The following is a 25,559-nucleotide window of genomic DNA, read 5'->3' on the forward strand; positions in this document are numbered from 1 at the left end:
AATTCAAGCACTAAAATACCTCCCAATATTTACCTGCTTGATTTTTATTTACATAAAGAATTTTGGCTTTTTGTATTAAAAAAAAATCTAGTTTCCGAACTGTAAGGCACAACCAGCAAAACTTTGTGTGAAAAGCATTTCTGAATAACACTTTGACAAAGCAAATAAATCAGCAGCCTCTGCAAATGAATGTAGAAAAGAAAAGCAAATCACACATGAATTTTGAGCCACTTCTCCTCAGCTTCGAAACAGAAAATAAGAACACTTTAAAAATTAAGTCTCCAGCTTACTGTGGTGACAATACTCCTTTAACCCCATATACGCTAACATCTGCAACAAAAACCGAAAGGGAAATGAAAAAGATCAGGCACAGGCTTTAAACAACAAACATGTCTCCTGCAACAACAGCTTAAAACTCTTGCTGAGGAGACACCTCATTTTTCAAGGAGGCCCAAATCCAGGATTCATTTTAAAACCAGCAGCTGCAATAAACTTTTTTTTTTTTTTAAGATTGAAGCAAAAATGGAAACGACATTGTAGCAGGCAACTGGATATTAGAAGAAAAGTAAGATGTAACACAAGATGAAACAAATATGAAAAAAAAAATGTTGGTCATGCTGGTACTAAAAGTAGTAGCATGTTGATGATTTAGGTCCCCAGAAGCTCCTTTACATTCTTAGCTATTATCTATCTCAGCTGCTGAAACCTGCTGTTTTAAAGGCATTAGAGTTGAACATCTAGTGACAGCACTTGGGTTATTTATCATTATGTATCACCCTGCTACACTATATTTTATTATTCTGGATTTAAAGGAAGATAACACAATTATGGTTAATTTGCTTCTCTTCTTTATATATATAGTGTCATGACCCACCACGGCTTTGTCCCATGAGATATTTTTAACCAAAAAGAAATCCACAAGAAACTCTCCCTAAAAATTCCATTAATAACCTCTTGTAGCGTGTATAGGTTGCAGGGTCTGGAACTAAGAATGTTTTAATCTCTTCAGCAAAACAATGTCTCATAATGATGTACAGGACTATTGCTGCACTGATGAAGAATCATACATAATTCAGCACCTTTCACTTGGCACCACTGTGATATCCTCATTAGCAGTGGCTCACAGTGGCTGTCAGATGGTGTCCATGCGAATGCAGGCATTATATTGTCTTTGAGATGTGCAGCTGCTTCCATGACACTGCCAGTATATAAAAACATGACGCCAGTTTGTTTTATTTAGTGCTAAACCTTCCAGTTTGTAAAAACAAGGCTGACACAGAGCCTGACATGAGGCAGTGAAAATAATTAGCTCTCATTTTCTCAGCCTCCTATTTCCTTCTCCCCGCTGTGTTCTCTTTCCACTAAACCACCACATGTCAGTCGAAATGGGAGGCAATTAGTGGGCTCATTTCAGTCCCCACAACTGTGCTGAAAAGAAAGTATTTATGATGGCACAATGAACAGCTGAAAGATTAAATAACATTTGCCTTTTGAAAAGAAAATGACTTCTAGCTAAATGGGCAATTTTTGATTATTCTCAAACAAGCTTAGAGTAGTTGGTTTTTAAAATACAAGAAAGGAAAATGAGTCATTTTTAGGTGAAAGAATCAAATAAAACTTGACACAGTAATGCAAATAACTGATGTTTTATTGCAAAATATGTAAATGTGTTATACCCTTAACAATGGCTGGTGTCTCAGGTCAGGGCAGGCTGTTGCCAGCCAGGCTCCAGCGAGAGAAGGTGGCTCCACCGCCGGTTTTGTTTCAGCTGTGCAGGCAGAAAAAAGCAGGGGCGGAGGGGAGGCCTTCCGAGAGAGATGGTCTTAAAACGTACAGAAACAAAGCGAGCAAAAGATATATTTATGTTATCAGTTGCCTGGGTGCCTCCTCCGAAAGCCGGAGCCCTTACTCCTCCGCGAGGCAGCAGGCACTGCCTGGCTGGAGCTTCGCCTGGAGAAGCATGAGGCCTTTTTAACACCTACGCAGACCACCCGGCGGTACCAAAAATATCTGTCCCCTGACAGCGCCTTTCTTTAACATCCAGCGCTGTGAAGCTCTGTGCCGCCACAGAGGGGAACATCATGGTAAATACCGGGCGCTGATACGTGCTGGGGACTGGCGCCCCAAGAAGAGTGGGCTGCAGCAGCCGAGACAGGGAGCTCTGAGAAACAGCAGTCCCTGAGCCTTGCCCTAGCGCTTACCAAAAGCTGCCCTTGCCATGCAATCAGAAGTGGGTTAAAATACCTACAGAGCACAGGGAATATGTACAACTGAAAAACTACAAAATGGGAATTTTAAATTTTAGACCTCAGCCCTTGCTTTATTTTTTGCCACATTTGTAATATAGCATCGCATATCGTCTCACATCTGTCTGAACTAGGAGTTATTTTTAAGAAAGTAAAGAAAGGTTTCATGAGTGTTGATGTAGTAGGAGGGTGGAGAAGAAGCAGCAGCAGAAACGGTCTCAAGCACTTGTGAAACTGCATTCCAGTTACAACTGTGTCAGTACTGTTTTGTCTGGTGCTGCCTGCATTTCGCCAACCTGGGTTTCTCCACATGAAGAGTTGGTCACAATGTCTCTCTGAAGTAGCCTTAATACTATATCCACTTTTGCACTACACATTTACATGATAGCATTAAAATATATCCTGGTTTGGATATTCAAGGCTAGAAAATAGTTCATACAGTTAGCAGCTGGTTTTGAAGAGGCTCTGCTCCTTACCTCGTCAAATGGAGGGAGAGGGAACTGGGAAAAGAGAAGGCAAAATGGTGAGCCAACTTCAAGGCTTTGTGTTTGGATATAGGTCAGATTGTGCCACGCTCAGTAAAAAATGAAAACATTCAAAGGTATGGTGAAATCTGCCCTTCTGAAGACCAAAACTAAAGAAGGCATCAACAGGAGACAAAAAGACTGTGAACCATCCATCTTAAGGGGTTGGGTGATTCATCAGTGCGGAGCTGACACAGCTCAGGCATCTCTCCCTGATTGGGAAATTTTAATGAGCCACCTAGGATGAGAAAGCCATTGAAAATTCCCTCTGCCGTTCTGCGAATCAGCTCAAGCCACAATTGCCAGGGTTTGTTTTTTTACCCTCTTTGGTATCTTGGAATTAATTGGTGTGTCGTCCTTCCCCCCCCCTTTTTTTTAATTTGTGGAAAAAACTCATATAAAATGTCTAAATCTATCGCCTTTCAGCTCACTGGGAATTGTGTACAGAAAGGTCATTAAAAGGAAGTGAATGGAAGTAACCACATAACTCGAACTACAAGAGTTGGAAAAGAAACCTCTAAAAACCAGGTTAGCTTTGCAGCGCTCACTCCTGATGCATTCAGAGAGCACAAAGGTCAACTGAGCTTTCATCACCTCCAAAGATGCAGCTAAAAAGGGAAGGAAACTGTAATGAAATGACTGCATCTGGCAGCTGGTGGAAACCAACATAATCCCACTAGAAGATGCAGTTTAAATTAGATAACAAATCCAAGGCTGGTTAAGTTGCGTACTGAGAAGTCAATGTTTTGTTTGGTGTACAGACAAGGCTGAACATTCAAATGTCATCCTGAAGTGTATTCATCAGGATCCTCACTAAAAGGTGTTGCCATTCCTAAGGCCCTGACAGTTCTGCCTGCTTACGGAGAAGGTGCACTGGCTGTGTGACGGGGCTCGGTGCAGTGCCAGGGAGAGGACGCCTGTGCCTCGAGGAACGGTGCTGTGCTCTGACCAGCCAAACACATCTGAATTAACCTGCACCCCCCAAATGGTTTCTGTGTCCTAGACCAGCTCATCCAGCACTTTTATGCCCTGTGGCACTGCGGTATGTCACGCTGCATGACAAGGCTGCGCCCACACCAGAGCTTTGGTTCGGATCAGGAGCATGCTTTTGTCCCACATGTCCGTCCTGTCCCATGCTTTGGCAGAGCCACCTCCAAGCACATGGCTGGGCTTGCTTCCAGGTGCAACTACACCAGAAGATGCACTATGATAACTAATGGGAACTCAGCCTAGGAGACCAGCATAGAGCCAGCCTGGGGTAAAACCTCCCAGCACGACCCATTCCCCTGTAGAGAGCTCTTCCTGCTGCGCTGCACCAGCTCTCCGCTGAGCCTGGCCTCCTTGATGTACGCAGGTCTAGCAGTCTACACATCACCTGGGGAACACACTTTCTCAACTTGTAACCCAGATTTGAACTTATTGCCTCTTTTTCCTCGTGGCTACAACAGGAGAAATGCTCCTTAGCTAGGCAGCCAGTTACAGGGTAAAGTTTCTTTGAGAAATTTATCTTTAAACTGATGTAGGCAAGCTTTTTAGCTATAAAGATGGTGGAAGGTATGATCCCAAGTGCTTCTGCTGACCCAGTTTTACAGGAACAGGCACCACCCTTTTACAAAAATGGGACAGTAAAAGAAGTGTAAACCCTTTGATCCTGGTTTACCCAGTATCTCCAATTCATTTTGGAACAAATCTGGATGGCAGCAGTAGTTGGCTTAAAGCAGCCTCTAGGGGAGCTAGAAGATTGTGTCCAGGGATTTTCAAAGCAGCAAGCTAGCCAAATTTTCTATGTTTTATGTACCACACTAGTCTTTGTTAGTGTTATGTTTAAATGCAAATTACCTTGCTCACGTTGACCCTAACATCCTGCCTGAAAGCTCAGTTGATCTACTCCTTCCAGTCCACTTTTTAAAACTGGCTTAGCTGCAGCATCTTTAAAGGCAGGTATGAGTTAATAAGCAGATCTCAGACAGAAGTTTCCAGCCCAGACAAACTCAGATGTTAAATTGCGCGTTCCCTGGAATGGCATCAGGGACACGGGCGCTGCAGCAGGGCTGATGCCAGGGAAGGCATGCCTGGCACGCACCCACGGCTGCCAAGGGAATGGCTTCCTTAGGACGGGGTCTGACAGCACACAGAGCAGAGAGGACCAATTCAGAGGTCACGGGGAAGGCAGGACCAATAAAAAAGGGGTTCTCAGCAGTCAGAAACCTGCAAAGGTTATGTCAGCACTACTCAGGCCCATTGAACATGCCCTGTCCGTTTGTAACAATTCAGCTTGTGTCCCGTAGACTTTGGCACACTGTCTCATTTGCAAATTTTGCTGTCATGGCTAAAATACTTGTCCTCAAACTTTGTTAGTGCAACCTGAACTTCTCTCCAGCACTCAGAGGTCTATTCACTCCTTCTCTTGCTCTTTCCTGGGGGAGGTTGCCCACCTCCCTGCACTACGCTCACAACCCATATTGGAAATGGAAGGGAAAAATGAGCTATATCATGGACTTTTAGTTCCTTGTAGAGTTGCATATGGGAGAGAAAGATGCACACCTACAAAAAAGCAGCTGTACAGCATCATAAGCTACATGCATTCAAGAACACTGAGACAGTCTAAGTAATTCACAGTGATAAAGAAGATTTTCATAGGAAAAAAAGTGCTTAGGATAAAAGAAACAAACAAAAAAAGGAAATCTCCAGTCAAAAAGCAAAAAGCTTTTTCAAACTGATGAAATGATTTCAGTATGAGTCCAAGTTCCTACTAAGTACAAACCTAAATGCTTTCTCTGCAAGTACCACCAAGTACAGAAATCAAGAGACTTCTGCAAACAATATGCCCTGAAAGCAAAGCAGCCAGATAACACAAGATGAAAGTCAGCCACCCACAAGTTTAGGGTGGACACACAATGCAGATTTGTCAAATACAAAAGGAAACAAATCCTGCTGTCACAACCCCGACTCTAACTCAGAAATGCTTTGCACACCATTTCCACACCACACAGATGATTAATTCTAAAACCCTTGAACTCAGAGTCCATGGCAAGCTGGATAAAGAAAACAAAAAGCATGGGACAAACCTCACTCTCAAGAAAAGACAACGTGGTGGAAATGCTTTGCTGGAACATCTGGAGTTGTCAAAGCTCCCGTTACAGAGGGTGGAACGAGAGATCCTTGAACCAGCTCAGCTTGGAGCTGAGGTTTGATTAGGATGTGGCATGCTGGTAATTGCCTTTTACCAGCTGCTGCACAGTAGTTTTGCCATCTGCAATGTGCTGCACCTACCCGTCCCTCCTTCCCCAGTACCACGAGTGAACACGGTCACCAGCAGGACCAGTCCCGTCCTCCCCAGCCAGCAGCTATGCGTACCACCTATTTTCCAAACTCTTCTTGGTTGCATAAAAAGACACCACCTTTCTGCCGCGATAAAAGTAATAGTCTGTCCACTAACATCAGGCATAAGCACTGCTCAACTGTGAATGGGTTTTTTTGCATAAATGGATTATTTCACACCCATTGGGATAAAAGGAACAAAGTGAAAGCCCAAATTACAAAAATTACTCTTAAAAAAATTGTTCATGAGGAAACAAAAGCTTTCAGTCAAAGCTTTCTGTGCCACTCTCTTCTTCCTCGCCTGCTCTGGGGTGCAGTTCCCCATCACCAGTGTGGCCCCATTTGCCACCTTGACATTTGGTCAGCACTTTCCAAAGCAAGAGGATTCTCACAGCAAATTATCTTTTTGTGTCCAGAAGATACTGGACCCTCTGGGTAGTGACTGTTAACCAAGCCAACTCATCTGGCGCTCCCAACTTACCTTTGGACCATTTCCCGGCTTCAAGTGATAACCAAACACGAGTTCAAGATTCACTACTTTCTCTATGTTTTCTTCAGCTCCACCTGCAGAATCCTGCCAAAAAAAAGCAGGGTGAGACTTCACATCTACCACAACCCCCCGGGAGACAGGAGCAAGGCCTTTGGTAGCAGAAAGGATTTGCCTTTCAGATGCTACAGGTCTGGCAGGCAGCAAGAAGGAGCCATCGCTCTGCCCCGATCACACCACTCCAAGAGGGCCCAGGGCTTCTGCATGGGTTTTTGACAGTGGGTGGCACCTGGGAGATCCTGCACGATTTCTGCTCCTGGCTGAGCCACTCTGGCGCAGCATGATGCCACTGCGAGCATTGTGGCAGCCACTGCCATTGGAATTGCGGCCAGCATGCATGGTGGCAGAGCCCCGACTTTCATTTTCCCCTTCAGGGAACAGAGTTTTGCCATATGTACATTCACTTTAAGTGGATTTCACTCTATAGCTGTGCAATAAATTATGACTAAAAAAGCTACTTCAGGCTTTGGGGTCTAGAATTACTTGATTAGCTCACTGAAATAAATCAGGAAAGTATCTGCTCTGGCAACCCCGAGGTTCCCAAACACTCTCTCCCTTTCGCATGGCTCTTGGTACTGATATCAGAAAACCAACAGGTTAACGCAAGGGTGACCAGACATTATAAATCATCCTTCTCTCTTGTAACGTTAACAAACTGAGGAATGATAGGCTCGTTCTGGGCCAGGGGTCTGCAGTTCTTCGGTGGTGAGCAGTTGGTGGCACCAGTTCGGAAGAATGGCTCTTAAGAGTAATTTCTGATTAACGACAGCAAAGGAATCGCAACTAGTAGTCTTTTAATTTAATATTGCCAGTTCCACGATAAAATCTCAGAGCCTCCTTGAAAACAACTTTTATTATCCTCTTACTTTTTCTGACGTGACCCATCGCTGCTCTGGACCCTCCGCATCTGTCACAACCCTCTGCAGGAACTGCCGCTTCACCCTCCCGCGAACGGTAGGGAAGTTGAGACACGAGAACAGTAAAATTTTCATACCAACATGAGAAGCAATTCTTATATAACAATGAGACTTGCCTTAATTAATGGTGGAAAATGAAAGAGATTTAGGTAGTCATGGGTTAACTTCTCAATAGCAGTCTAGAAAAACAAACAAACAAACAAAATCAGATGAGAGTTATTCAGTATCTCATACTGCAAATACCAGCATGAAAAACAGCACAACTCCGTTTGCACTGTGTTTGCCATTGTGGATACATTAGGGCATGTGAGAAGAGTTTAAAACACAGCCCTGTTCTGGAAACCGTCGTGGTAGATTGGCCCCATTTTGCATTCAGAATCAGATCTGCTTAATCAGAGAAAGAGATGTTTGGGGGGTTGTTTTGGTTATTTTTATTTACGCTCAATCAACCCAGGAAGCTGAAATCTTTCATTTCGGGCATTATTGACTTTATTAAATTTCAATAATTTTCCCTGTAGGAAATGTAAATTAAATATATCAGCAATGGTGTGTGGCATGGAAGAAATGGCTTATGAGCAAAAGGGAAATAAATCTGTGTGACTTATGAAGCTAAATTTGCAGGACTAGCAATTAGCATACGAGTATCTCTTTACCAGTAAATTGTGGTATAAAATCATTGAGACCAAACAGAATTATAGATGCTGCTTTTAGAGAAATCCTTTTCCAAAGCTGACTGCCAGGAAACTGAACTCTCTCCTGTGGCTACAGTATTAATACTATTACTGCTGTTGTGATCGCATTTTCCAGACTATGATTTTCCTAACTCATGACAAACTTTAGATATTTAAAACACCATGAAACAAAGCTTTAAGAGCAAAGCAACCTGGCTGTCAAACAGCTTTAAAGTTGTCTAACAGAGTTTTGTTAGTCAAAGTATGTTTTAAGGTAAAGATGAGATGTGAAAGTTGAGAATTTCAGAGATTTCGGTTCAAATAACTGTTTTCACATCTGCTCCTCCCTCGGCTAAAGAGAAATCTTCAGGGAGAACTCCTAGGTGAATCTTTAGCAGTACTGACAGTCCAGCGCACAAGAAAACCAAGAACTACAGAGGAGTATAAAGACCAGAGGCGTATAAAGACCTAGCACATTTTCATGCCTCATAAAATGGTCAGGTTGCTTTGGGTTCTAGATCCATATGAAGCTGTAACTCCAGGGTTTTTAATACCAAATATGTTCTCTATTTAGCTTTATAACTTCGTTTTGTTGTTAATGCTACTGAAAACCCATAGACTCCTTCTTAATAGTCACACTATAATCTATTGCAATATTCAACATACACTGTTGAATACCTTTAAATGGATGATGTGTCCTCTGGAAACAATTCCCATGTCCTTTAAATCCTCCTCTTCTAGAAGAAGCAATCGTTTCCCAGTGATATGATGTTCCTTAAACAAGCTAGCATATACACTCATTTCACCAGAAGCATCACCTTAAGATAAGAGAGGTTATTCAGACATCCACAGGGTGCTTTATTGGAGGGAGAAAAAGATGACCAAATGTATATTTATTCATAAATGTGAATATGAAGGTACGTTTTTTACCTTTTCTAGTAAGTTGTTGCATCCAGAAAAACTGCAAAACAGAGGAATCAGTCTTGAAGTTCACATTATCAGTATTTTATATTACAGTTATCTGAAGTTCACAAGTAATCATTCTTTTTTAAAATAAAATTTTAAAATACTTCTAACTTTGGATTAAAGGACTCAAGATTCACCAATGCAAAGTACTTTTATTTAGCTTTTTAAAAGTGCCTTCTATTTTGCAGCCACCTTCGTCAGTTATCGTTATGAAGAACAGAAACAACCGAAGCAGCAGCATACCGATCTGTCACGTGCTAAAAGGGCTGAAGTTAAGGACCCAGGGCTGTTACGGCTTTTGCACTGGCTTTCCAGACAGTCCTTCACTAAACATCAGCTAGAGATCCCCATGATGCACAACACACAAGGAGGGTGCTACATGGGACATTAAAATCACTATGACACATAGCTATGATGCTAGAGATAAATGATTGGTGTTTCTTATTTAGCCTTTTAACTGAATAAAAAGGTAAGAAGACTCAATGCCATTATTTTATATGAAAAAGAGATTCCATACCCCTTAAAGCTACTGACAGCTGCCAGCACAAATTATTTTCTGGACATTGGAGAATGTGGCTGTTTTACGAAGGTCACTCGAGTCCTTAATTTACTCATGGTCATTTTAAAGCCCTTCTGGGACACAAGCTTCACCAAACAAATAGCAGTAAAATCTCACCTAGATGTTCTGATCTGGCTTTCCCTCCCTCTGTACCCACTGTAATTTGTTAGAGAGCTCCAGCAGTGCAACGCTGCCCACATTAACACAAAATACTCACCACATCTTCTTCGGTCCATGCACAAATATCAAAGGAGGGCAGCAACTGTGTGAGAGATATGAATTGAAAAAAAAAGGTCTGACCATTTTTCTCCCCTCTACCCAAATTTTACTCTGGTGGCTGATTTTATTTCGTTCCTTTTCCCCGGCACAGGGCAGGACTTCACGCTGTGTATCTCATACTGACATAACTAAACCCTTGGATCCACACTGATCACGGGCTGGCTCCAACAGCACGGTGGAAGTGCTAAATCGATCCCATCACTTTATGTAGATAAAATTATCAGCAGAACTCCAATAGAAACAATTTAGGAAGCAAAAGTAAACCATCTGATGGCGAAGGACTCTCTAGCTGCCTCTCGGCTCTGACACTATGGGAAGGCTTTTGCTTTTGCTATGGCTTTGGTACCACCTGATATCTGCAATGAAAATAACGCTGTGATTACGACTCTCTCCCGAATGATGGGTATTTTCTGCAAAAGGAAGGAAAACTGTCACTAGACAGCAGCAAAAGCAGAATTTGGAGTCGGGCCACTGTGGCTAGTCTTCCTGTACAGACAAGTCAGTCTTGGTTTCTGCCAATGCTTCGTAACTGCTCCCCAGGCTGGGGGAGTACAGTACTATCCATCCTCCTCCAGTGCCGCAGCCCACGCAGGGCAACTTGGTTGTACCCAAGATGGTGTTAGCTCCTGAGGCACAAGGAAACCACGGAGGATGCACAGGAGAACGGCTGCATTAAGTGAAAATCTGGGATGATGTGATACTGACACAGGAGAAGACGTCACTGTAATACTGATTGGCATTTTACTCATTCAAGCATATGGTGTCCCAAGCTTCACCTCCTTGGCATTTTCATCCGGCTAAAGGGTTAACATTCCTAGGTATGTATGTATTTGGACTGGTAGCATCTCCCAAAGGCTCAATACCATGATGTAGTGGCAAACTTATTGGATGTACATAACACTGACTTATGAGAGAGTCCACTCAGTTCCCCAGTAGCCCCCAAGGCTTTGTTCCCTCCTCCAGAGAGCCCTGCCACCCATGAGCTCTCCAGCCCCCCCTCCCAGGCCAGGCATGCCCCCCCGCAGCCCACAGCCCTGCCTGCCTCCAGCTGGACACTCAGCCCAGGGCAGAGCTGCCCCTTACGTGCCCGAGCTCTTCCCTGGCTCTCCAGGCACAAGACCAGGGCCTAGTGCAATCTACCCACAACTTCCAGCCATTGCTGTGAAACTCCCACTGAAGGACTTGTGACTGCCCGACACCCCTTGGCTTCTGCCTCCATATCTATGACTTTTTGCCGCCCACCCCACTTTAAGGACTCTTCAGATCCTCTTCCGATCCTCTTCCTCCTGCTCCACTCATGTCTCAGCCAAACCTCGCTGGGCACAAACCGTCCACGAGACCAGCTGCAGGCACCTCTGTGAGGAGGACCTAGCGGACACTCAAACCCATCCCTTTGCCCCATTACTTCCCCAAAGGCGAGACAGCCAAAGGCATCGGGGTGAAGTGGCAGGAGGGAAGATGTGTCTGCCAGAGAAAAGAGAGGCCTTCCTGACTTTTTCTTTCTACTATACCATACTTCCAGCCAATCTTCTCAACCTGCCTGCTGTGACTCAGGCATTCCCTACGCTAAGAGCTACCCACAGCCTGGGCAGGACGCTGTGGGGCAAAAGCAGTGCTGGGGGCAACACCTGAGCACAAGGGAGGGCGAGTGGCAATTGTGAACATCCTTAGGAAGGCAGCAGGTCCTGCCTTCTGTAGGTACTTATAGCCAAACCAGCGGGTGCTGTGGGAGGAGCCTGGAACAATAATTTGTACGACTGAATCATTTACTGCAGAAGTCCAATATTGCATTTTTAGTTGCACGATGGATTTTTTCAGCTTTTCCCATGTTTAAATATAACCAGTGGCAGAATATGTTCTGTATTATTTCAATTTTTTTTAAAAAAAGATGGGAGAATAAAGGAGAAATGTCACACAATGAGCGATATAAAAAGTGACTTAAACCAGAAGACAATAAGGAACCTCTTGAAACACCAGCATTTTACACAGGGACACAGATGCATAAAATTTACTGTCAAAATGTTTATTGCAAAATAGAAGTTTGGAACAAAGAGAAGCAAAGGAAAAAGTTCACATCAAAAGAAAGTTTATGACACCAATTGAGGAAATCAAATACATTGCATGATTTCTTTTTGTTTGTTTGCTTTGGTTTTACACTGGAAAATCAAATCCACAGTGTGAATAAAACAAGACATCATATGTCAAGTGCAAAGAGAATAACTGACGCTGCAAGGTTTTACCACACAGAAGTGTAACATCGCATGTTCCACACAAATGATATATTCAGTTTACAGCACAAGAGTTTTGGCACAGGCGTTGCGCTAAGCTTTGTTTTTTTCAGAAGGGAAAATGAAGTTTTCTAACACTGTGAAAATACTTTCTATTCAAATTTCATCGGTTCACACTTGAAGTGTAAGTAGCATTGACTCCTAGTATTCAGTACAAAACCTCTTCAGTAGTGCAAAAGCAAGAAATGCAGTGGACTATATCTGACTTTAAAAGGCATATGAATATTTAGCACACAATATAAAATGTTGAAAGAAGGTTGTTGGTTCTACAGTTTTAAAATTAAATCTTCACACATCAGAAATCTCTGTGCAGATTTTACAGTGTACACTAAGTTGAAGTCTGGGGGGAAAGGGAAAGGTCTCTCCTCCAGATTCCTACCAGTGCATTTTAAGGGCTGTGAAAATTACTAAATGAACTTATTTTTCTACCTGAACATTCTACCTAGGACTGTAGTTAAAACCTCTGTCAAGTTAGAGGTCTTATTAAAAACCTGTAAAAGCTGCCTGATTACAGAAAAAGGAGCTACAGAACTAAAGACACACAGTAATGCTACTGAATACTTAACAGCTATATGCATGCTACGGATTTATTGCTACTGCTGATAGCAACATAAGTCATTATTGCATCAAGTATTTCACTCAGAATAACCGCTTTAAAACCGAGAAGGCAAGGGAATCGGCATCTAACAAAACCGCTGGAACGATAAACAAATGACAAGTCAAGAACATGGCTGTGTGACAAGGGGCTGCTCCAGAGCTCACCTCCTGGAAGCCCTTCCCATCTAGATGGGACGAGGTCCACGTCAGGCAGCACACAACCGGCTGGGGATGCAGCACACCCACACACTGTACCTTAGGACACTTGCTACCCCAAGGAATTACTGTTGTGATCATCACAAAAATGACTAGATCAAAAGGTTTTCTCTATTAATTCCCCCTTCCATTTTTTCCCCCACTGCTGAAGGAAAAGAAAGGGAATGGGACATCCTGTCTTGGTCCCAGCTCATCCTGTATCTTTAAGCAAGCCAAAAGCGGATCCTCACCGTTCCTCTCTCAGGCCATTTACCCATCTAAGTCAATGTTGGCAATACAACAGCCTGGTAAAAACAAGAAGTTCAGGCCTGGTTCTTACCTTTCCCCTCCATCAAATGCAGCAATATTATTTTACTGCAGATACCTCCGGGGCTTTATGGAAGGTAGAGAGAACTGGGATCCCAAAAGGCCTGGTGGGGACTAGTGAGCCTAGAGGCATACAGGGCACGGGAAGGCTTTTGGTGGCTTTGCTCACAGCCCAGAGCAGCCAGAGAAACACCTTCGGGGTTTGTTTAATGCCTTCATAAGCTGACACACTATGTGGCTGTGGACTGTTGTGGAGATCTATATACCCTGGTGATGACAGAGGTAGGAGACAGACTGGACTGCACTGCAGAGCAAAATCAGGCGTGGAAGACGAAATACTCTGACCTCCTCCAACCAACATACCTGCCCACCAGAGCCACTTTCAAAACCTTTATCTAGTGAGAAGCGTATCAGAGGCCGAAACAACACAGCTTGATTCTCACATATGATTTTTGGCTTGTAAACTGGAGACATCTGGTATGAAAGTCATCACCGGAAAGTAAAAATGCAATCAATACCATCACTTTCTTAATAAGCATAGCCAATATGCTAAGTATAACACTATCTCAGGGGAACTGCATCAGAAGAGTTTGTCATATGTTATCACCTTCTTACAATTCACAGACCACCTTTGCTACTTTGAACACACAGCTAAGTTTTACAAGAGTTTAATTTTTTTCCTTAATATAGCTTAATTTCCTTGGACAAATAATATATAGGGAAAGAAAGGGGAAGGGGAAAAAAATCCATCTTTGTTTCACTAGAAAATACTGGAACTTAGTAGATAGCAGAAATTCCTATGAGCATGCTACCAAATTCTGATGATATTTTGCAGAAATAAGTTACACGCGTGAGCAGGCACAAAACCTTGAAGACAGACTTAAATCCTGTGATTTTGCAACTACGAAACCCTGTGTCATACTACTTAAGGACTATTTTTACTTCTGTAAAGATTAAGGAGTGGATTTCCAAATTCAGTTAAAACCCATGCAAATACAAGTGTGCATGAAGTGCTGTGAGATTGTCAGATGCTAAAAAAGTGCAAAACATCAATGCTAGGAACAGATTTTTTGCTTTATTGAATACTAAATGTACTGAACCAAATTTCCTTTTCAGTTAAAGCTGTACAACCCTACACTGCTTATGTGGTACAGTAATTTATGCACAATGACACACATCTTAAGATCTAAAGTGCACATATTAGATTGCACCCAGGAAAATTTGATGGACTTGTGTAAAGTGGCAGTTATAAAAATAGTATCATTGCTGTGGGTGTTAGCAGACGTAGACTTACAAAAATAGTACAAATCTGCACTGGAAACAGCCTATTTGCTCTTATTTCCATTTAATTATTTGCCCTTCTATGTCACTTTTTCCTCCCTAAAATGAGATTGCTTTGATGGACCTAAGAAACTATCCCTACCTGTGCTAAAGGACCAAGTTTCTCCTTGGGATACTCCATAGACTTATTAATTAATTTAAATTACAATTCTGTCATGAGAAATGCTTCCTGATACAAGAAGGTTACCTTCAAGCCAATGGATTTGCAACTGTCAGGAAGAAGGTGGAATGTGGAACGACATCCTACAGAAATTAAGCATCTTGGAGAGTCCAGCCCTGTGCAAACTGAGTGGAACAGGCTAGCTCGAAGCGCAGCATTCGCTGCCTTGCAGGTTACCAGACCAGTCCTGATGCTTGAGGATAAAACAATTCTCTCTCACAACCCGAAGAGGTGCCCACTCATCCCTCTAGAAAAACTCCTTCAAAGAACTTTCTCTTTTGTTCAGTGAAGATGTAATGATTTCAGGCCTGTTGTTATCTAATGTATCCATTTTCCTCTAAGCTATCTACAAAAACACTCACCATAATATGTAGGTTAGAGCTGTGTAACAGGCAAGCCTATAATTAAAGAAGCCACTCAAAAACAGAAGTTTTCATAAAAGAAACCCCTCCAGTAATTGAGAATGGAATTTTGATGGCTTATTCCCACTACAGCTGAACTAGACAGTAACGTTTTTCTTTTGAAATGCTGCCCTTCTTCCTTGGGCAAATATTTTACAACATCTTCCTTTCTAACCTGCATTTGTGTTTGTGCTGGTTTCCCTCCCTCCTCCTGCATCACCACTAAAGGGGTCATCAGGAGAAACGTACTCACTGCTCTCACCGTAAGTGCCTGGCAGGCAATTATTGCAGCAGATTGTTACACGCTGAGTTTTACGGTAAGTCGTAACAGCAGTGGCAATGCTTTAAAAGTGATTTAGCTGCAAAAAACAGGTACGTAGAGGCTAGTAAATATTCCTCACATTACCACCATCACGGAGAATTTCACATAAGCCACAGTAGTAGGGCCCAAGCTGAAATGTCATCATGGCTTCTCTTTGTCCTTTCATAAGGGTAGCACACACAGTTTAGGAGATGTAGCAGAATCAGAATTTACTAACACCGATTTTTACTCTCAGGTACAAGAATAAGTCCATCAAAGTTAATGAGGCTTCCTGGATTTACATCAACGTAACTGAAAATTAGCTTCTAGATCACAATATCTGATAATAGATGCAGAGGTCTGATTGCAGTTCACTTTGCTAGAGTGAATTATATGCACATGACATACACGTGAGGGGAAAAAGAACATTTATACAAATCATCTACTAATAGGGATTTTCTGGATTCTGCTGCTATTCAGTTTTTAAACTGTGTATTTAACTAACCCCTCTCTTCCCCTCAACCAAGTTTCTCTCTTCCTAGAAACGTTATTTGTGACTTCCCACAATGCCGCCTTGAAAAAGGCTTTAAATTAGAAACACAGCAAACCCCTTCACTGCAACAGTAAGAAAGAATGGATTGTAGAGAATAGCAAATCTGGAAGTACAAGTATATTCATATGATTGACAATTAAAGGGGTAAAGGAAATGACAAAAAACACAAGAGAAAAATTTGAAGTACATTAATGGCATTAAAGGCATTGAAGTTTCCCCCAATGTTTTCAGATCTTAAGTTTATCAAGCCATAGTTTCTGTAATCAGGCATCAAGAATTATAGATATAATCATGGTTCTTAATAATAATCTCAATTAGTTTGGAAAGTTTAGTTCCAAATTTCATCAAAGCAGAAATAAGTCAGCACAATCTAAACAAAAACAACATGTCTTTCTACACACAAACATGCTCAGCCTGGAAAAGGCCTCACTTTTTTTTTTTTTTTTCTTTTACAGGATTTAAACAGACCAAACTGACAGGATTCTTGTTCTAAAACTTTATTGTTTTGCTTTGCTAAAACCGATTTCAGGTTTAATTCTGTAACTGATTTCATTCGCTGCTATCATCTGTGTCATCAAAATAATCATCATCATCATCGTCATCTGACCAGTCGAATTCACTGAAACCCAAAGCCATGTTGATTTTCTTTCCTTTTCTCATAGAGGTGGTTTTAGAAGAATTCTTTTTGGCTTGCATGTTTATCTGCATTCCAGAATGCAGGACAGATCCTGCTTGGTTCAGAGAGAAGATATCCCCAAAGCCCGTCATCATCAAGGCCTTCAGACTTTGGTTCATGCCAGCTACCTCCCCGTTACTTGTTGCTGTGATCTGACATGACATCTCTGCACTGTTTGACTCCTCTGTTTTAGATTCAAAGTAAGACTCCTCAGACATTCTTGCAGCAAGAGGTAAGAAAAACTATTTAAAGGAGGAAAGGACAGAGCAAAAGTGAAAGTTAGAACCAATTTAAAAATCAAGGAAAAAGACACCACCAGATTAGTTGGCAATCAACAGAAAGCACAACGATTAGTGAATCTAAACACGGAGATCAAGTAGGAATTCATTAAATCAGACAGCTTCATTCTGGGGTCATTGTTCTTAAATGGAAGTGCAAAATCACTGAGTCGCATGGCAAGAACCACAGGTAGCAGAGCTTTCATGACAAAAGAAGGTTCAAACTCTTCAATCCTTCATCTTGTACAGCGTAAAACAAAATGTGACGTTTCCCAGCCAGGTGGACTGGCTCCCAAGGCAATGTGGGTACAACAGAAGTCTGAGTTGCTTAATCGAACGTTCAGGATTGAAGAATAAATCAGAGATTTATTTAAGATCAGAGAACCCAAACAAGCTCCCAAAGTCTGGTGCAGAAGTAGCAGCCCTCTAAATATCAGAAATAACAGCAGCAGTATTATTTGTGCAAAGGTTTTAAATGTATGCTCAAGAGGAGAGTAAGGGGTCACCCTGCAATGGCCGCAATCAGAAACGAGCCTCTCACCAATGCAAAGGACATGGGAAGCGGCCTCCAGCCCGCACCAGCACCTTGCTTCTGGAAGCTGTCCCAGGGAGGAGCAGGCAGGGGAAGAGGGGCTGTTTGGTCAGCTGGTCAGCTTCCTCAACTTGGTTGCCATTTGTTTTTGTTTTTTTAAATTATATCAATAGGTATCTGCCATTTTGTTGTTCATCATATTAAATCTCTACTGATTTAATCTTCACCTACAGATAATGGTGTTTTCCTGACCCAGTCTGTTTGTAATAACAAATGAAACATGCCCTCTCCAGCTAAATAATGACTAATGCCTCTTCAGAGTGGCCAGGCTAATAACCTCTGTGACATGTTGCCTGTTCTCCACAGGGAGTAAGAACTCAGGAGTTTCATCCCAAATTAAACTACCTACGAAAGCAACAGCAAAGGGGCTGTGTGTGAACACCTGAACCAGCCTTTCTTTTCAAAGCTGTCTGGAAAACTAACTGCCCAAAATTAATGGTTTTCCACATCTTTTTTAACCTAATCAGAAAACTGAAGAGTCAATGGCAGTTGGTCACAATGGGGTTACAGGGGTGATTAAGGTGATACCCTGGTCTGCAACACAGGAGGCTTCATGGCCAGGCTGCTCAAAGAGGGCCCATTTCTTGGCAAAACCACTTACATTGACAAATTGTCTATCGTTAAAAAAGACAATATCTGGCTTTTGTTCCTCTTGAGTTTTCCCTACTTACACAGGCTTTCTATTTGTGTTGTGATTAACAAAAGTTAGTGATCGTAGTTTAAGAAATGAAAATAAAATTTAGAAGTTGGGGAGATGGCGTGCCCTAAATACTCTTCATGCATCCTATGGCTAAGTGATGAAAGAACCTGCAGCTAAGCCTCTCTACACCTGGCTGTACAGGAAAAAACAACTATACCATCACTACAGTGCTACTCAGATCAAGGACACCAAAAGCTCCTACTGATAAAGAGAAGGAGTATTTTTAAAAACAAGATCTAGCCACAGAAAATAGATGCCCAGCACACATGATTCAGTGCCAGGTAGTTCTGTCAGCTATTGGAGTTTTAGTCACTTTAGATCCATGAGAAAGCATCCCCTGACATATGAGAAGAATTCCCCTTAAAAATCAACAAAGCTGCAAAACAGCTTTCCTCTAAAACATGTTTCTGGGTCAGTGTTTGTGCAATGCCTGGCAGTGGGCCTGCAAATGGGCTGTAACTGTGGCTCATATTGCACGTTATAATCACCTTACTTCCTATATACTTTGCCATCTCGTTATCTGAAGAACTTAGGAGCTCTTTTGCGACAGCATTTTGCCTTCGGTGTCACATTGCATATGATAATTATCATGAAGAGAGTTCTATAGATAGCTGGGATCACCAACCTCTGTACAAGCCACTGTTGTTCTTAAGGGACCACCTGCAGGTGCATGACACCACAAGTGAACATCTGGATTTCATGTCCTGCTCACTGTCTTCCTCTAAATATGAGCTTCAGCTTAGCTACATACACTCCACTTCTTAAAGTCTCCCATTTCACTACAGCTGTGGATATATTTTACTCCTCCAAAAGGCTCCAGATTCCCTTGTGCAAGAGGCTCTTGGAGATCTGCACAAAGGGAATTTGCAGAGATCAGACTCAAAGGTGTCTGTTGTACAAGACACAGCAGAAACAGGGTCAAAGCAAGAGCAGAGAGAAACACTGCTCTCACAGAAGTGTTTCTAAAGATCGGCCTCATCCTGATGTGTGTAAAGCTATACTTTATTCTTTGCAGTAGGAACAGCCTGCCACTCATTGCTACCTACCATGCAGGAGGAAGTTTCTACCAACCCTAAAACACTGGAGAATCAAGTGGCAGAGACAGCTTCCCTGTTCTGCTTTCATTTGGTTTGAGTTTCTCCTCCTGCGCACCACTTTAATAGTACCTGCTGGCCTCTGGTCTTTGCTGCAGCACAAAATGAAGAAGTGACTGCAGAGCGTAGAGCAGGGATGACAGTACCAGCTAAGACACAACAAGGCCTAGCGTTGGTTAAGAACCAGGTATAAGCCTAGTGGGCACCCTAAGCTGAGTTATTAGCTCCGGTTGCCAGTTCCTTACTACCATTTTTACTAGCCAAGGTAGTTAAAATCGAGCAGTGCACCTCCCCGTTGCAATCCTCTGGTCTGACACTGCTGAGCAGACATACCCTGAACCAAGGGAGGGAAGAAGACACTTGACTACATGGATTACAGCTTGCAAACAAAATGCCCAGGGATATTTCGCAAATGATTTACAGCTATGAATTTAAAATATAGTTGTATGTGTAACCAGTGCCTTGTAGAACTTCATTTGCTATGAAAAAAATCAAACCTGCTTGAACAAGCCAATTTTTGCCAGTATGTCAATTTTTTAACAACAAAAGGGCTTTTTAAAAGCCGTTCAGTGTAACAGTTCACTGAAGAGCTATGGAAAAAACAAACTGTATTTCTCTATTAGCAGAAACTGCATTTAAATGCAATAGGAGAGTTGGGTTAATGTTATGCAGAAAGATAGTTCATGCTTAGCACAATAGGCCTTAGCACAATGCTTTATTCTTTCAGCAATGCTAGCTCTAAGTGAAAAGTAGAAGTCATAAGCAAGTACAGCATAAAAAACCCTAGGGCCTTGCTCGTGAAAAGATTTGCTCATTAAGGCTGTGTGTCATGCTGTGCTCAGGATAGATGATGGCCCACAGCTCAGTTACAGGAAGTTCGCAAGCATTAAAGCAGGCATACAGATATCTACTGAGAACATGCAGTATCTGCACATAGGAAAACATTGTCTTCATGATTTCATTACTGCATGTTCACAGCTGGAACGTGAATGCAACTTCATTCAAACAGTAGCAATAAGCTATGCCTTAAAAACAAGTTGTATGTAAATGAGTCTGGCTGGAATCAAGGTTGTAAGTAGGATGAAATTGTGCATAGGAAAAATCATATGCTACTGTAACCTTGATTTGGTGTTTGTTTTGGCTAGAGCTTTAAAAACAAGTAGATAACGCAGTATTTTTCTTAACAACAATTTGGTTGTAATATGTCTAGCCATGCACTAACTCTGTGGTCCTCCCTCTGCCAATCAGTAAAGAGCATCGTATTTCGTTAAGGAAGGTTTTTTGTTCAATTTATCAATAGAAATGTGGCAATCCTAACAGCTAGTAACTGGCCAGTACAAGTATGTTAACTACAATTATGAACAAAGCCCTAAATTAACACTTCAAGTTTTTACCCCCTTTTTCACAGAATGAAAATTTGCTTCTTCTCAAAGAAAAATAACAGAATAAAATAAAATATATACATAGGTTTCTCAAGCCTTCCTCTGCAAGAAACAAATGAATCTCATATTTACGACCAAATCCTGCAACTATTAAAGTCAACAACTTTCTAGACAAAAAATGAATTTATTGAATGCAATCAACTTTTAAAGCTGAGAACTGTAATTAAATCAATGGGAAACTACTTAAGTGCCCATGGCACAATATGAACTATCAGCAATATCACGTATCTAATGTATTAGATGAAAATTTTAAAAATAGTACAGTTTTTTGCAGTGATGTAATAAAATAGACTTTAATTGACCCAAAGGAACAACTAAAGAAGACAGGGACACTATTTCCTTGGTGTGTCTTTAGATTTACATAGACAAAGTTCTAAATACTTTCTGAAGTAAGATGAAAGGTTGAATTATTATCTACTTACAGGAGTATTGGACTGTTCGGTTAACTTCTGCTCCCACATCCTCAAACGTCGCTCCCGTTCCTTTAGTTCCTGCTCTTTAAAGCTCAGATCACGCTCCAGTTTCTTTAGTCTCTCTAAGGTTGCCTCAATTTCACATCTGCACGGAGACAATTTGTTACGTCTTGTCTTTTCCTGACAGATATAAATTGTTCATAATTCCCACTTGAATGTTAATTAAATGTGAAAGGCTGAAAAGTACAATACTAACTCAAGCAGTGCATTTAATTACCAAATGCAAAGCCTTTCAGAGCTTTACGAACAACTGGTGATGTTTATACTTGAGAATAACCATAATACCTTCAGTTGAAGAAAAATAACATTTAAAACAGTAAAATGCCATGTAATAACAACATTTGAAAAACTAAAATGCCGTCTTTTCCCTCAACATCATCAAACATGATCTTATCCATAAAGAAACTGCATTAAGATCTGGTAACAGGACAATCATTAGCAACACAACACGGGCAGTCTAAGAAGCCCATTTGCCTGGGTTTATAACTTGGCTATAAATACTATTTGGACTTATACTCAAAATACACAGAAGCAGCATTGGGGCATTTTTCCCCCTAACCTTCCCGTTTTCTCTAGGTGAAGATATAAGAGCAAGAATATAAACCATGGTATGACCCAGCCCTGCAAATGGTTACAAATACAAGCTTCTCAAGTTAGGAATGGTTAATAAAAGGATTTGGTTTACTTTTCTCTGCTTCTCACCATACATGCAAAGGTGTGAAAAATAAGAAAGGCAGGAAGTGAAGGCAGTACTCTAAGAAGCTTCAAGATACCATCTTTATTGGGTTGCATTGGATGTCCCTCATCCCTTAAAGTGGTTTCCTTTGATATGCTTTCTGATGGACAGTATCTTTTAAACACATGAACTGAACTGCTCTTGGGAAAGAGTTTAACAAGTTTTGTGCTACAAATACACGGGTGTATACTAGAAAGTACAGAAAAACAATTCTGTCACTAAATTCAGCCACATTTTTTGCTTGTGGGATAACCAAAGAATATCCTCCAATTTGTATCAAAGGTTGTATTTGCATTTAACAAACCATTTCTGTGACTATTTGGGAGACTGGGCACTGCCTGCCACCTGCATCCTGACTGTTACTTTAACTCTTTCCTATTCACATTGTGGGAATAGTCAATCACAGCATTTCATTTTCCTCCTAGAAAACACGAGCTCCTAAGGAGACAGAGATCCTAGAGGGAGCTCTGAAGATTGCTATTGGGACTCTGCAATGCCAAATCTTCTGCTCAAACTTTCATAACATTTTCCCTTCGTAAACATACTGCAAACAAAATCTGCTCCTTATGATGTTTTCAAAAATAAAAGGACTAACAGAGTTAGTTGTCATTTCTATTGGGGAAAAAAAAAAAGATAATTATTTCTTCCTGTAAATCTCATGTCCTAGCATGGAATGACTAAGCTCTTCTCCAGTATCAACTTAAAGGAGTTCAGGCATACCCAAATAGCCTATTGAAGTAAATGAAATAATTTAAATATTCCAAATCTTATCGATTTCATATTTTAATAAGACATCTCTGTCAGAGGGTAATGCTTACAAAGTACAGCGAAAGGACTCAGAGCTGGAGTAACTAGGAAACTGTACTGCAAACTCTACCACCACGCTTAATTCTACTGCAAAAATCAGCCACCTGGGGCAAGGGCATTTATCACACTTAAATCCCACTGGGTGAGCTGTTCGATGTGGTGGTCAGAACAAATGCCCCTCACAATTATTACATTTCAGATTTCAAGCAAAAATTCTCTCTAGTATTTAGGCATGCAAGGTCAAGGCTGATCTCTGTGCTGGGTGGAAAGTGGTCACACATCCTAATAAAAAAGACAATAAAGGAACAAAACTAAAAAACACTGGACAGAAGGTCAGAAAGTGACTCCTCTCCAAACATTCACTTCCCTATCATAAACCCTTTCTGTCAGGTGCAACATATACGATGCAATCTACTGTGGGAACTACAGAGCAATTTGAGGATAGTTGCAAGCGCTGCTTTTCTTCGTTTGTCTCTCAACATCACTGCTATTTATATGCAACTCTATAATTTTTTAAATATGTAAATTAAATTATCTTTTAAATAACATTCTGCACTAGGAAAGTCCTGGTAACAATAGCTTTCTATATGTCAAAAGCCTGTTTTGTGCTGTAATTACCTCTCTTCATTAGACAGAAACTTCTCTTATAATAAAAGGTCAGTCTGCGAAAACAGTTGCATTCTGAAAAATAATTCCACTGTATAATAAAACTGTGTAATTAAAGAGAAAGCTACCGTACATTGCCCAGTTAATGAGTCTTACTTCATAAATGAAGCAGCTTGAAACATTATACATGGCAGGGCATGTGGATTTGTTTGCTTCTGTAGTTCTGCAGTCTGAGCTTACTGGCTTTTCGAGAATAATCTCATTCTGTGACATTGAAGAATGTATACTGTAGTATTAGAAATTATAATGATAAACAGTCACAGATTAACAGTCACAGATTAAAAACAATGACTGGCACTTGTTTATGTGTCTTGAATTGCTACTGATACACTAATATAAGTATCACTAATAGACTATTTAAATCATTAGAACAGCCACTTGCAGGGAAAGGATGGAAGGAGAAATGCAGTTAGTATATATGACTAAATGCAGACAAATGTGATCTCTCACTGAATTGGAACATCATTACTTCAATAGTAATTTTTTCCTACTGTAATAAAAGTGACTTGAGAGAGAGCTCCAAAAAGATCACAGAATATAAGGCAGACCTGTGCAACAGTCGCAAGGCAGTTCCCCTATTCGATTAAATAATAAAAGTATGAAGAGTAGAAGAGTTAGGAAATAAGATACTGAATTAATTTAAGGAAATGATAGAACAGGCAGACTGAAATGTATTATTAATATAAACATCACGACCAGTAAATGTTGCAAATAAGACCACATTAAAGATAGATCAAAGTGTCATTTATCTTATTACCTCTGCCAGTCATGTATAGACTCAGCACACTCTCAGTTTTCATGCCAGCCAGTCACAGAGGTTGAAGACTCTGGTTACTTGCTGTTACAGATGCATTTTTTGCATGTCTCTATACAAAAAGAACCTCACTTTGCCTGTTTTTAACAGTGGGAAAAAATGCAATCCAGCTTGTCTGAGCTTTGATTTGCTTTGTTAAATGCAGTATCCCTGTGAAAGTGCAGTATCTGGATCACTAATTTGGAGGTCCCTCAAAGGAACAAGCGTAACTTTTGCTTTTCCCAAGCCCACCCTTCTCCAGGGCTCTGACAGCCAGGCTTCATAAAAATTCCCTGTTTCTTGGTAACACATCTCATTCTTTCCCTATTGATGGTTCAACTATCTCCCTGCAAATCACGATGGGATAAAAAATATAAAAAAAATAAACCAATGAACAAAAGCAAAGATTTTTCAATGCAGAAGTTAAAACACATTAAACTTCTGCGCAACTGTTGTCAGAAATGGTCTTAGTCTGGTTTAGTTTATCCCTTGGGATCACAAGTCTTCCATCTACTTTAACTGGCATATTTTTTGCATACTTTCTGTTAATTTGGCTTAACCTTCATGAGCCTTTCCATGCAGATATGGCTTTCGCATCAGGGAAGGCGGCCATTACCAGAATTCAGGTAAGAGAGTGCCACTCTTACCCAGCTTCTGAGCAAGTCCCCACATAACTTGTGCTCTTTTTCCACTTCGTGTTTTCATTTCAGCTTAATTCAGAAATCATCTTTCCTTTCAGGCAAATCACGCCCCGTCATGAATTTGTATTTTCTTTCTCATATTTCCTTGTCTCAAAAAACCCGCCACGTTTACCTTTAACACGAGTCTCCATGATAATAAGTTTTTCTGTGACTTGATAGTACCAAAGAACTTTTTCTTTCTATGTGGTTTTTCATTAACATCTCGTTAGCTATTCCTCATCTCAGCAATTTAGGTGCATCAAAATAAAATTTGCAAAAAATACTTGGGCTACCTGAGTGACACTCCAAGAAATGAATCAATTTAGTAAAAGAACAGAAGTTTAATGTTACCAAATGTCAACTAGTGTAGCCTTTATTCTGCTATATTGTCAAGATTTAAGTAGTTATTTGTTTTTCCTAAAGGAATTT

At 41.1% G+C, this 25,559-nt stretch overlaps 1 protein-coding gene across 5 annotated transcripts in view; it reads right to left on the reverse strand.

Moving 5' to 3' along the window:
• MAP3K20 (mitogen-activated protein kinase kinase kinase 20) overlaps positions 1 to 25,559 on the reverse strand; it is a 91,947-nt gene that overhangs the window by 11,292 nt on the left and 55,096 nt on the right. For 3 of the 5 annotated variants that reach the window (XM_075756644.1, XM_075756642.1, XM_075756643.1), the window contains exons 11-16: positions 21,398 to 21,533; positions 9,969 to 10,013; positions 9,157 to 9,187; positions 8,905 to 9,044; positions 7,672 to 7,734; positions 6,573 to 6,665 (exon numbers count right to left, since the gene is read on the reverse strand). In XM_075756644.1, the coding sequence (XP_075612759.1) occupies positions 6,573 to 6,665; positions 7,672 to 7,734; positions 8,905 to 9,044; positions 9,157 to 9,187; positions 9,969 to 10,013; positions 21,398 to 21,533 (508 nt within the window). Of the gene's footprint in view, positions 1 to 6,572; positions 6,666 to 7,671; positions 7,735 to 8,904; positions 9,045 to 9,156; positions 9,188 to 9,968; positions 10,014 to 12,032; positions 17,112 to 21,397; positions 21,534 to 25,559 lie in introns of those variants that run through there. The other 2 variants (XM_075756645.1, XM_075756646.1) reach the window with 1 other exon arrangement.

Source organism: Balearica regulorum, chromosome 6 (assembly GCF_011004875.1).
Source record: "Balearica regulorum gibbericeps isolate bBalReg1 chromosome 6, bBalReg1.pri, whole genome shotgun sequence".
NCBI lineage: Eukaryota > Metazoa > Chordata > Aves > Gruiformes > Gruidae > Balearica > Balearica regulorum.